Raw genomic sequence first — 13,917 nt, 5'->3', positions numbered from 1 at the left:
TCACTACTATAACAAGACAAAATGCTTTCTTGTTTACTTGATACCAGTTACATGATTATCTCAAAACTACGGTCTCTGTATGTGGGTTTTTGTTTGTCTGGAATACATAAGGGAAGTGATTCACGGATTCTGAAGCGATGCTGCCACCACCTCCTGTTCTCTTGCCTTAAGATTCGTTGAGGTCATTTATTTTTCCTTATGTTTTAAGTCAAACAATTTAATTTTCCCTTAAAGCAAACTTCAAGGGACCTCAAAAGATGTGACTACCATAAGCTGAAATATGCAAGAGTACTTTTTTTTTTTCTTCCCAGAGCATCAAAAACAGAGTGGTTGGCAAAATTTTAGGATTTTCCCTTCGTTTTTCTCTCATACTACAAATATGATGGCTGACAGGTACTTCATACCTGTTCTATTTCACTTTTAACATTTTAACGCATATTATACTATGGGTTTTTTTGTTGTTTTTGTTTTTGCGATTCCTCTGACTATATCAAGAGTTTTTGCCCTTTTCTTTTGATTTTCAAAGCTTAAATTCACTGCACACAACTGAGGGTTCTTAAACTGGAAGTTTAGTCACCCTGGGGTCCAGAATGATGCGGGCCTTACACAATCTGCACAGCATTCTGGAGAGTATTTTCTGTGTTCATTCAATACAGAAGGCAAATCGTGACTAGTTTCAGAGCTTAGGTGTCTAACATGGGATAGAATGCATGCCAGAAGCCTGGAAGAAGCCTAACTCTGTCCTGTTTCTCCATACACCATCAGGCAAACTCTTCTAGATGTGCATGAATTTTTCTCTCTGAGCTCTGCAGAAGTAGATCTGTTATTTCACCAGACGTCTGCTCAGACTCAAAAAGATACTTTAAAAGCGAGCATGCCTTGCTCTCGGTGAACTGAGTTTATTGCAGAAAAGCAGGTTCAAACTAAAATGTATACAAAAACAGATAATTCTTCAAGTAGTTCAGTGTAAAGAACGAAAACCAACCAAACCAAACCAAAACCAAAACCATAGAACACCTGAGATTCGCAAGAAAGTTAGAGACTGATACTTTTCATTGTATCATCTATTAGATGGGAGGAACTGATAGCTAGGATGATGACTCCTAAAAGTACCTGGGCACCATCTGGAAAATTCGCCCCCCTCTGAGTTTCTGCTTTTGTCAACTAAAAGTTTTCTGACTGGCTTAGTCAATCCTGAACAGTTTCATCTGTGAGAGGCTGATAGCAAGGTTGCTTTTGAAGTAACTAGAGTAAGGATGAGAGAGATCACCAGCAAGAGATACGGGTGTGAAGCTAGAAAGTGCTGGGAATAAGAAATCAGGGGAATTACAGAATCTTAGAAACATGAATGGTTTGGGTTGGAAGGGACCTTCAAGATCCCCTAGTTCCAGCCCTGCTGCCACCTCCTACTAGATCAAGTTGCTCAAAGCCCCATCCAACCTGGCCTTGAATTATAAAGAGCAATTGCTCAAATTATTACAAGGACAATGAGGTTCTGGTTTTAAAAGATAAACTGCTTTTTTCTGAACGTATCTAAAGTGCTTAAGCAATTTCTTTGAAAATGATTTTTGAAATGAGATTTTTTTTTTGGTGGAGTGTCAGAACACAGCTGAGCAACTCTGTAGAATTTGCATGCTGATACAATTAGGCAGTAATCTAAAAGAATACTTGCAGTGTAATTTCTGTAAAACTGTAGCACTGATATCTGTCGATCTCAATAACACACGTTATTGCTTTGGTTATTGCTTTGTGGCTAGCAGAAATGCCAATAAATGTCATTGTTTAAAAATAAGGCTGTGTGAAGCTAACATTTTTTTAAGCTTTAGGCTCTGAAATTTTATTTAATATTCCTACCTTTAAAAGATCTGATGGATATTAGCTAATTACCAGAGTAACCCTGTGAAATTTCATTATAGCTTCTTTTTAACTTTAGCTTTCTGTTTCTAGAGCTCCTTGCAGTGAAGAGGAAAAGGGGCAGGCCAAAAGGGTCTACTAAGAAGTTCTGTGCAGATGAAGATGTGGCAGACAGTAACTCTACTCCAAGTGAAGAAACTCAGCCGGGGACAGAAGAAGGACCAGAACCAGCTGAAGTCTCACCAGGCAGCTTGGAATGTAGGAAATGCAATCGGAAGTTCTCTAACACCCGACAGCTGAGGAAGCATATCTGCATTATTGTGCTAAATGAAGGAGAAGAAGAAGGAGATGGAGGTAAGAAAATATGCAATAAAAAATGCAAAGTGAACCAGCGTGTTTCTGTCATGTAGCTTGATTGGTAACAACTTGTAAGCCCTAGTGTTAATTTTCAATGGAAAGGAATTGTCTGTTTCTTTTAACAGAAAAACCTTGTTGAAGCACAACTGACAATATAATTAGACAAGATTATTTTAATTCTATTTTGGAAAGGTCAAAAGGTTTATTGCACTACGTTTATTGCATTATAGTTGTCTTAAACTCACAGTATCACAGAAGAGTGATTTTCATAGAATCACAGAATCGTCTAGGTTGGAAGAGACCTCCAAGATCACCCAGTCCAACCTCTGACCTAACGCTAACAAGTCCTCCACTAAACCATATCACTAAGTTCAACATCTAAACGTCTCTTAAAGACCTCCAGGGATGGTGACTCAACCACTTCCCTGGGCAGCCCATTCCAATGCCTCACAACCCTTTCAGTAAGGAAGTTCTTCCTAATATCCAACCTAAACCTCCCCTGGTGCTACTTTAGCCCATTCCCCCTCGTCCTGTCACCAGGCACGTGGGAGAATAGACCAACCCCCACCTCTCTACAGCCTCCTTTAAGGTACCTATAGAGAGTGATGAGGTCTCCCCTGAGCCTCCTCTTCTCCAGGCTGAACAATCCCAGCTCCCTCAGCCGCTCCTCGTAAGACTTGTTCTCCAGACCCCTCACCAGCTTCGTTGCCCTTCTCTGGACTCTCTCGAGCACCTCCATGTCCTTCCTGTAGCGAGGGGCCCAAAACTGAACACAGTACTCGAGGTGTGGCCTCACCAGAGCCGAGTACAGGGGGACAATCACTTCCCTGGACTCACTGAACTCACTGAAATGCTTATTTTAGATAAGAAACTGTTCTGTTTCTCAGAGGATTACACTTTTCAAATGAGAAGTGATAGGGGCCACAAAGGCGAGTATCATCCATCGGTGAAGAAGGATGATTCCTTAGACATGTTTCTGTCATGCACCCTGGGAAACCTGAATTCAGTTCTCTTCTTTTGATAGATCCAAAAAATGCCTTCCGGGGTAGCTTGTTTTACTGTATGAAAAATAACGCAAACCTCACATTTCTACTTCACCAAAATTAATATGGATTATTGTCTTTGAATTACGAGAATTCTGTTATCTTTAAGATGGGTTTAAATATACTCAACCTCTCAAAAGTTTTAAAAAGAAAAGGGTGAAAATTCATTTAATTTTGCTCTAAGGTGAATATCACATGAATACAAAATAATACAGTAGCCCAAGTTATCTAAACTTATATAAGCTTTGTGTTTATGTTAAAATGAGTTTTTTTTTTTTTTCCTTTAGCTGTAGTTGCATTGCATGTTATCTTGTTGGTTCTACTTACAGACAAAATTTGCCATCGATTTTTCTCCAGTTTTCTGTTACTGTTTTGTGTCCACTCTATCATTATGGTGCACAACTAGTCCGAGCCCATTTTGCTCCCAGTGTGTTGTAGTATTTAACTTCTGCGGCTGACAATAAAATGGGCTTAGAATATGTTGACAGAGCACACAAACTCTTGCTTCCATAAATTACCTGATTTTTTTTTTTCTTTTACTGTCATCGTTGGTTGGATTTTTCAGCTACACGTAGAGACATTCACTCCAGCAGTCTCATCTCGGGCATCCCAAGTGACAGTGCCCTTTGCTGTTTGTCTGTGTTAGGTACGATGTTAGCATTTGCCTTATTTTGTCAGTGTTGCCTTTTCTAAGGGTCTTTTTAAAATACAATCTGAAATCAGACTATAAGCTCAAATTAGCTGTTCTTCACCTGTTCGCTCATTAGAGCTGCTAAATCTTATCTAGATCCGTTACGCTACAAAACCCACTGCCAGATTTTTCAAAGTAAATTGCTCAGTCTTTTCCTTTAAAAAGAAAACCGCCTCAATCTTATGTGAATGGAACCTTTTTTATTTACTTTCTGGCGAAAGCAAAACAGTCAAGAAAAATGTCATTCTTGCAGAGCGAATAATGAGGGCTTTCAGTTGTTGGCGATTAGTGCAGCTAGAATGTCTCCAGCCCAAAGCTTCGTACTTTGGTGGCTGACTGTAATGCTACTGGGGGCTGGTTTTCATCCTGAAGGGATAATTGTTTCTTGGATTACACCTGGGAAATTCAGTCTTCAGCCATCTACTGATAACTGACCCATCGGAGGGGAACTTCTTATCTCTGGTTTTGCCACGTGAACTGCTTTGGCAAAACTTTCCAGTTTCTGCATGTGTAGATAAAAGTAGCATGCATGTTGTTGTTATCCTTTAAGGAAATGCGATCACATTGAGTAGCTCAAAACTTTTTGATGCGTGTACAAGACCAATATGGTCTACACCGAGGATTGTTGGTCATTGCTTTGTTGCTTTACCAGCTCAGAAAATACGTTCTTCAAACTTTTGGGCTTTTGGAGTTGTATTATTATCAGACTCAATTTTCATTACGGAGAAAGTTTTGAGGATGATGGGTGAAACTTCTAAAGGTGAGCAAAAAAGCCTAAAACTAAAAAGGCGATCAAATCATGGAATTGTAAATGCCTTTTTTTATCTGTTCATGTTATTTCATGGGGACCTGTTCATACTTCAAAACACTTTGCACAAGTTTGCCAAGATCCTAAGTTGTTGACAGAGCCAGTGAGCGGGAGGTTTCACCCATATCTGTCACAGTGAAAGCTGCTAGGCTCGTTAATTTATCTAAGTGGGTTACAAAGCTGTCTGGTTTTCTGCTTGTCAGTATGTTCTGTGTTAATGAGTTTGGGAGCGTTATTGCACTGTATGTGAAATGGTGCCACTTTGGATTGTTTCTCAGACCTGATCCTGCTCTTTTCCTTGGCTGCCATCTTGCTGTATAATTCTGTTAAATGATTATTAATAATTCTCATTAACCTCTTGCATAAGGTTCATAATTTAGAAAGCTTTATGTTTACAATGAGACTATTCTTATTTGGTGTGAGTCTTAAGCAGCAGACTACCTAGATGATGTGGAAATTGCTTATACATCTAGGCGGTCGTGTCATTCCTCTCAGCAGCTCTGCTGTATCTCTTTGGAGATGGAGGACCACAAATGCAAGTGGTGTTCAAAAAGCAAGAGCATGCTTGATTTAGGCAGTGGCATAAATGTATTTATTTTGCCTGTTTTTTTTTGTGTGTGTATAACGTTCAAAACATATTTCAGTTACTTGAATAGATGTGATCGACACCAACAGTTTCTGGACTAAAGTGGCTATGAGACAAAAACTTCTTGAAATCACACACGTTTTGGTGTGTGTGAGAAAAGCAGGACTGACACTTCTGATTTGATGACATTTCTCTGTTGCTGGCGTTCTAAGAGCTGGATGAATTTTGCTGAGGCTCTTTGAAGCGTTCAGAATTAAAATATCCTCTCTCACTTCTGATACAGCAGTTGAGAATAGAGGGCTAAAATCGTAAGGATCTCTGACAGCAAGTTCTTCCGTAGTTTTTGACCTGTTGCCTAATACATATGGGTTGTTCTTCCCCTTTTTTATCCAATGTTTAAGCTTTTGCCATTCCAACTTGAAAGGAGTTTTATCAGTTTCTCTACTGCTTCTTGGATTATTTTCTATTTTCATCTGCTTTCTCATGTTCTTAATTTCTTGCAGAGTTTATCACTGTATGGATTGTGATTAAAAATAAAGTACTGGGTTTGGCTGGAATGGAATTAGTTTTCTTCATACGGTGCAGCATTTTAGATTTGTGACCAAAATAACGCTGATAATACACTAATGTTTTGGCTATTGTTAAAACAGGCTAAATATTGGGACGGTGTATATTGATATTCTGTGTGATATTCTTCACTGAGAGAAACCTAATAAGCGTATTGACCTGAAGGTGAAGTTAAGATATCAGGTTTCCAAATAATAAAATTTGTTGCTTTTTATAGATCCCTAAGGGAGATGTTGAAACACTTATCATAATGGATGTCTAAAATTGCAATGGATAAACAACTATAAAACGGTATGGAAACAACAGCATGTATTGGGCTGAGAAATGACGGGTGAATGTAATTGGCCTCTGCTGTTGTTTTATCTCTGGGATCAGTGATCCACGTGACTTCTGTGAGATCAGTTGCTCACTGAGGTGGTTTTCCCTTTCTTTCAGGAGTCAGCAAGCCTTACTGGTTACTGACATCCTCTGGGCAGCTAATTTACTGCCTTGACGAGTACTGGTTGCCTTCACCTTGTGGTCCCATTCAGTAAAACGGCAAGAAAAAAAAGGGTGTTCATTTATTTGCACAGAGTTAAAAATGTCATTTTTTTAAAGAAATGCCCCATATACACCCTCAGTAAACGTACATGTATGTACACACACATTTCCTAGAGGACTTCTCTGCCTAAGAAAGTCGCTATGATTTAAGCAGAGCTGTTTGAACGCTTGTTTTTGTTTCTGTTGATTAAGCCAAATTGAGGGTTTGGTTAATGGGCTGGCAGGAGGGACTGCCATCCATTCTTTTTGTCCCAGAACAAAACTGGGTGAGTTGAGAACCTGCCTGAACAGGCGAAAAATGGAGCTGCCAGAGCTTGTGCCACCAAGATGGGATGGGTTTGAGCGTTTTGGCTGTTGCTGGATTGGATCGGTTCCCCAGCAGCTGCCTCTACACTCTTGCTTTGAGAGAGAGGCAACAGGTCATTAATTTAACCTGCCTCCCTTCCCCACACTGCAGCACACGTGAATCTCTGGCAGGTACACGAGTGGACATTTGATGGCTGGGGAATGGGATTTGGATAGTAGACAGATTGCAGCAGTGGTCAGCCTAAATTCTCTTCTCTGGAATAAGCCACCTTGAGCTACCAAAAAGGATTTTTAATCTTGATTAAACAAGTGTCTGATACAGATCAGTTTTGTGTCAAAGCAGAGAGGCTTCCATCAGTTCAAGTTCTTTATTTAAAGCAGTTTAGGTCAAACAGCACAACTTTTAGTATTAAATAATTAGCATACTCAAGCAGTTGAAGAATTCCTCTGATTATTACCACCTCTCCATTGTACATCTTTAACACGCTTCATAAGTTTTTCTGACCTCTTAAAATTGACTCCAGGTGGTTCTTCTACTGCTCAGATCTTATTGCAGACAGTCCAGATATTATTTTAGACACTTTCAAGAGATTCATAGTGAATTAGGAGCCTGTGTAATTCTTAAGAAGTGTCACTTTTAGCCTTAGTTTAAAATACTTTTGCCATCAACTGGATTCTCATTTACATGACTTTGTTCTGTGAGTAGTGTGTCAACCCGTGCAGGAGAAACAATTGCATGTGTTCATTTTGAACGGCCAGTTTACTACCATTTTTTTTTTTTTTACCTCCTCAAGCTGCTCTCTTGCTGCTATGAAAAACCAGTATGCTTTAGGGGGAAAAATAATAATTTGAATGAAGAGTAGTTTAAAAACATACCAGTTAGGAACGTGTAGCTGTGCCTGCGCAGTGTCGTACATCCAGTTATGAAGGCAGCGAGCAGTACTCGCAGTTAAGGGCTCAGCCTGAAGCAGGGGACAGACGAACAGCCTAAGTCGACAGGACTCTGAAGGTACTGGTTTGTTCAGAGTCGACAGGAGTTTTCCTCATCAACTCAGGTACAACCATTCCTTAAACATGTCGGAAGGCGCAGGCACCGTGTTACGTTCCTTGCACAAACACAACTGGCATTTAAAATGCCTGTCGCTAGCTAGGCAAGGTCAGGTTATCAGCCTGTTGAAGTGCCAGCTGACAAGGTGCTAAGCTGACTGCTTACCAAGAGAGGCACGGTGAGGCAGTTTGTCTAAATAAATCTGTTTATGAGCAAGCAAAGACTTACCGCTTGGAGGAAGTTTGCTTAGCTATTCTGAGTTGCGTATACTTCATTTGTCCTAAATCTTCTTAAAGTCATCGACAGATGCTCCTTTATAATACGCTAAGAATAGTAACAGGTGAATTGTCCTAGTTGTGAAAGATAAAACACCGATATTTGACTCTAAACCAGTGGGAACAGTCAAGTAAATTTTTTTCGGGAAGACATCTAAATTACCAAGATGAAAAGGCATCCTGTATTGTGGCAAGGCACTGTGAGCCCAGTGGTCAAAGCTGAAGCTTATCTTTTTCATTAAAACATGCTTTCCTCTTTTCCTCTCCCTGTGTCCTTTCATAAAAGTCTTTCTAGTTCTTTTGTTGTTGTTGTTGTGTCTTTCTCTGTTTTGTTTTTTGGTACAAAGAGAGTTCAGGAAGAAAGCAGCTGTCATTGCGAGGTAAGATGGTTTGGGTTTGGTGATTTGATGGAGGGTGGTTGTTTTTTGTTTTGTTTTGTTTTCAGGTTATGCACAAACGGTGCCATTGTGCTTGTAGGAAAAAAGTATTGCAGCCCCAGCTCCTTATCAACAAATCACTTCTGGAAGATGCTTGTTGCGTTCAGAAAGGGAAGGAATAGGGCTACTTGTGTCAACGTGCACTGGATTAGTGGATAGATTTTAAAGTTTACTATCAGAACTTTATGTTGCAATTCTGAATATCTTCTTAAAATCACTTTGCAATAGCATTTTTGGAGTTCTTCTTTGAAGGCAGGGAGTCATCGTCAACTCTATTTATTGTAACAGGTCTGGTCTTTTCCACAGCTCGTACCCTTGGTTGGACTGAAGCAACCAGCAAACTGTTCTGCCTGATAGAGGCACATAGGAAGAAAAACAGCATGAAATAGTTGTTAGCTGTTAATGTGGTAATAGTAGTTATTCATTAGTGTTGATCACTAACAAACTTAACTCTGTCCTTTTTTTCCTTTTCTACTTTCTAGTAGAATCCCAATATTCTAAAGTTAATAGTTACAAGTTAAGCATGAAAATATTTTTGTTCTCTCATTAAACTGATTAACTCTTACTTTTTAATGGTTAGAAAAGAGGATTTAGGAGTAGGATGTTTGGAATCTGTTCATATTCCTACAATGAATTCATTCAGCATGTGATCCTAAGCAAAACGGGGAAATGTTCTAATTGCATCTTTCCCTTCAGTCTATAGTTCTGGATTTTTGTTAGCTAAACACGCAAAATGTCAAATCATTTTTTTTGTAAAACTGTCACTAACTGTCCACTGAATATAAGCAATGTAATTAACCTAATCAATTCCTGTATTGGTTGTTTACCAGGACGTAAAATAGCCCCAGGGAAACACAGTTCAACAGGCAGTGTATGTCATGTGTATTCTGGTTCTCTATGAGAAGACGTTCAGCTGGTGGCCCAGTCCTGCTCCGAAATTTGTGCAGATCTGTTGTTGACAGTAAACTAATGGAGGCTGTTTCACAAAGGAAATGTGGAAAAATGTTGTTTCCCCCCACCCCGCTTTCATACCACCAAAAGAAAACGCTACACAAGCAGTTTCTGTCTTATTTCTTTATATTCAAATATAAAGGGGTTATTTCTTTACATTCAAATATCCCTTTCAAGTTTTGCTGTCAAATGCTGCTGTTAGAATTATTTGGTTTCAATATCAGTAAATAACTATATTAAGGATCTAAATGGAGACATAGTAAGATCCTTTACAGCAAAGCAGGAATATCTTCTAAAACCGTAGAAATCTACAGAGAAAAAAGGTAGTTGAGGAGAGGAACATATCAAGGAATTTTTGTACTGAAATCTAAGCTAACTCCTACGCACCTTGTGTTCTTCTGTGTGTTTTTTGTTTGTTTATTTGTTTTTAAATCTGTTTAGACGACTTGTAGTTTAGCCAAACACTGTTTACAGGTGCTGTCCTAACTATGCTACTTTGGTTTGTGCTTAGCCCTTTTTGTTTTTTGTTTCTAACCCATCTTCCCCTAATCCCTTGTTCCAAGACCATGGGAGACCAGAATCTCAGCTGGGTATTAACAGAACACAAAATGAAAACACAGCCATTTCCATGCATGCTATCTTGCCACCTCTTTTGCTATTTGCATGTCATAAACAACTCAACACACTTCAGCTTTTGCTGCTACGGCTTTATATTTATATACTGTTTCCCTATCGCAGCAGAGCAGCTAACAGCATGTTATGAATATACATTGAATGACTTACCCTAGAGATTGTGTCAGCTGCTTCAGATTCAGAAAAAGAAAACCTTCTGAAATTCACTGGGTTCATTTATAATTTTCTTTCTTCAATCGGTTTTTGCTTTCCTTACTCATTACCTCTGGAATATTTGCATAATGCTTTAATTTGCTATGAGAGTTTTCTCTAGCCTGCGTTTCCTACCACTTCATCTAATATAAAGAAAGTTCTGGGTATAAACTTGCAACCCTCTTTTTTTATTCTTTATACTGCTAATTCCTTATTTATAAGCAGTTTAAAAATTTCAGTAAGGAATGCCTCGTTTGCTGTAAGGAAGAAGAACTTCAAGGAAGAACTGAGTTAATTTCTAATTATTCTTTATTTCAGATGGGTATTTTGAGTACTACTGTTGCGTTGCTTTCTGGTTAACAGGTCCAAAAGTTATCCAACTTAAGAAGATGAAGACATTCTGAATAGCAGAAGATAGGGGATAATTTAGAAGTGCAGGCCTTTAAAAGTCAGAGTTTTATGGGTCAGGAGTTACACAGAACCAAAGGAACTGTTTTCAACCTTAGTTTTTCTCAGATCAGTACTGAAAAAGAAAAGTACATTCCTGGTTATTGATTTAGTGTAACTGTGGGGAAAAAGCCTAATCCTAAGAGACTGTTGAAACACTTTCCGTTAAATAAGATGCATAATGAATCAGGTACTAGGAGAAATAATCCTAAAGTTACTGTTACAGTGACATACAGAAAGAAGAAAAACAATTTGCTCTTTCACGATGAAATCATAAGACATTATACCAAGTTTGTAGAATTTCCACAAAAATCCACAATAATTTAAAGATCATTTAGGAATGCAAGTGTTTCTGAGAGTCCAATTTTTGTTTTTCTCTTTGTTCTCTATTTGTGTACGTGTCACACTGGGCTTATTAAGGAGAGGAAAAGAAGTTTTCCTTTAGGGATTCATGCAGCACACCTTGTTGTGAGCACATACAGTTCTTTCTACAGCAGCGTTACTTTTCTCCTAATTCTTTTTGTAGCATTAGTAACTGCTACCTGCATTTCTTTCGTACATAGTTATATATGTATTTTTTTGGTGTTTGCTCTTTAGGTAATGATTCTGACGTTGACCTTGACAGGAAGGAAGATGAGCGAGAAAAAACTCCAAAGAGGCCAAGAGTGCAGAAGACAGAGAGAACTCCATCAACTAAGGAGACTGAACAGGTTCCAGGAGCTAAAAATCCTATTATAAGCGTGGTTTTGACAGCCCATGAAGCTATTCCAGGTAATCAGAATCACCAATTAGTTAATTAATTTATTTATTTTTAATGCTGACAATATATAAAAGAGTGATCATTCTAAGACTGAACTGCTTAGAGTGTATATTATCTGAAAAATCACTTATTTAGTATTATTTGGTCATCTTGATTCGGAATCTGTATCTGGCAGCTACATCATTTTAGAACTACCATTACCTTTCTTCATCAGTGTGAGAAATGCTGGGAAAGAAAGGACATTTTGGACCAGGGTTTATTTATCTGCATTAACATCAGTTGTGGTTAGGCTGTGAATGGTTTTAAAGAAGAAACTGAAAATATCAGTGAGCGAAGAAAAGGAAAATATTTCCTGTAATATGTTTGTTTATTTCAGCTCTTGATTTATGTATCTTTTTATGATAAATATAAACTTGATTATGAAAACACAAACAGTTTAGTGTATACAAACTTAATATTTATGCTTAGAAATAGATTGACAAAATATGTACCTATATTTGAAAATCAAATCAAGTTCCTGTGTAATGATTAAAGGATTCTTCATAACTTCCTCTAGTGCCTTTTAATCAAAGGATTTTGGAATAATTTCAAAGTTTTGATTTTAGACCTGGACTTGTTTTGTCTGTTAATATAAACCAGGTACTCACCTGACTGACAAAATGCCTTTTTACTAGTTTTGTGCATTATTTTCAGCTTTGTAGCCTTCAGCCTTCTCTTCTTTGTTGCTAACAGTTCTGGATTGTTGTTTTGCTTACAGATCTCAAAGCAATTGGAATGCATTTATTTCTTTTAATGTTGTGAGTTGGAACATACCTGGATTTCCTGTGTTCTTTGTCTTCTGATAATGATATCTGTGATACGTTTGGGCTTTATTTTTTAAGATTCATTTCTCATTGCAATGGTAGAGGATGCTGGATGAGCTACAGATATCCTGTGTGCTTAGAAGGGAAGTAAGAAACACTTTCAAATTCATTTTTTGAGAAACCTCATACAGGATTTTTGACTTATACTGAGCTGTTAAAAAAAAATTTGGTCTTGCAATATTGTAAATATGGGGAAAGCTAGAGGAGAACCTGTGGGCACTGGAACCGTGGAAACCTGGCTTTGTGGTGGTTTGAGTTCTGCGCTGCTTCATTTCACTAACCACAGGCCCATTCTCCTTGTGTGATGTAACTCTGGGCAGCGCAAGGAACAGCTCCTTTGGGCAGAGGGGGACGCGTGATGGCTGGTTAAGGGGCTCACTTGGTGTTGGTTAATGGATTTGTACATGCACCATCCCTTCCTCAGGGCTTTTGGGAAGAGCTGTAATTTGGATCTTCTCTATCCACGTCCTACATTTTATGAACACAGTAAGAATTTTTATCTTTGAGATACACTACCTTTCTGTCAAGGACTAGAACAAAGATTCAAGAGGAGAAGGAAAAACATGGCAGACGGTGCCCAAAGAGGCAAATGAAATAATGGTAAATACAGACAGTGAAGAAAATACAGTAAGCATATGCAGAGAGAAAGGAAATAAAAATTTAGGGATGATTGTTACTTTAATTGCTACCTCATAAAATTTTTCTTTGGACAACAAAAAAGTTTGTCTTTTCCTTACACATACGCTTTTTAAATGACTCAAAATACTAAAAAAAAATTCAGCTTTGGAGCTGTTTGTGCATAGTACATGTTGTGTTCAAAAGGCTGTAATGAATTGAAGGGAAATTTCCAGTCAGTTGTGAATTTGCAGCTCTTTTTGAAAGTCCTTTAATTTATTTGATTGACAATCAGTAATCCGACTAATTTGGAAGTTCCCAGGTAGAATATGTACAAGAAAAAAAGTCATTGCTGTTACAGCAGCTATGAATTATCTTCCAAGTTTTCAGCACTTGCACATTCTGGAATGTACATATAGTACATTCTATATAATAGAATTAGCTAAGTGGTTAATTCTTTGAAGACTCAGGAAAATGTTTCATTTAGTGTAATTATTTTTACTTTGTTTTTAATTGATTACCCTTCTGTTTTTGTCATTAATTTTGTCACGAATTTCCATTAATCACCATTCTGTGATAGTCTAACTATTGTGTTGTCGTAATTCCTGGGCTGATCCCCTTCCTCACTAGTGCTCTTACGTCTGAAATTTGACTTCCAGAAGACATTTCATACCCTTCCATCCCATTTCTTTTTCCTGGAGATTTATTACCTGCTGAAGAATTGAATTATTACTTTACACTGCTTTTAATGATTGTGAATAGATAAAACACTTCCCACCTCTCTCCTGCTTTCTGTGTGTTAATCATCTGTAAAAGGAGGTTGAAAATAAAGTTAAAACTTTCTGCAAGCAGTAGCATTCTGTAGCCACCTGTTAAAGTTGCATAGAAATACCCTTTTTGTGTATAGTACACTAAGATCTTGTTGAAGATCTATAAACATTCTA

At 38.1% G+C, this 13,917-nt stretch overlaps 1 protein-coding gene across 1 annotated transcript in view; it reads left to right on the top strand.

Moving 5' to 3' along the window:
* ZFAT (zinc finger and AT-hook domain containing) overlaps positions 1-13,917 on the top strand; it is an 89,273-nt gene that overhangs the window by 17,528 nt on the left and 57,828 nt on the right. Inside the window, exons 3-4 of the mRNA XM_035561692.2 lie at positions 1,948-2,208; positions 11,333-11,506. Of these exons, the coding sequence (XP_035417585.2) occupies positions 1,948-2,208; positions 11,333-11,506 (435 nt within the window). The remainder of the gene's footprint in view (positions 1-1,947; positions 2,209-11,332; positions 11,507-13,917) is intronic.

Source organism: Cygnus atratus, chromosome 2, assembly GCF_013377495.2.
Source record: "Cygnus atratus isolate AKBS03 ecotype Queensland, Australia chromosome 2, CAtr_DNAZoo_HiC_assembly, whole genome shotgun sequence".
Taxonomy (NCBI): domain Eukaryota; kingdom Metazoa; phylum Chordata; class Aves; order Anseriformes; family Anatidae; genus Cygnus; species Cygnus atratus.
The sequence above is the reverse complement of the archived record's forward strand: the minus strand, read 5'-3'. Positions and strand labels throughout refer to the sequence as shown.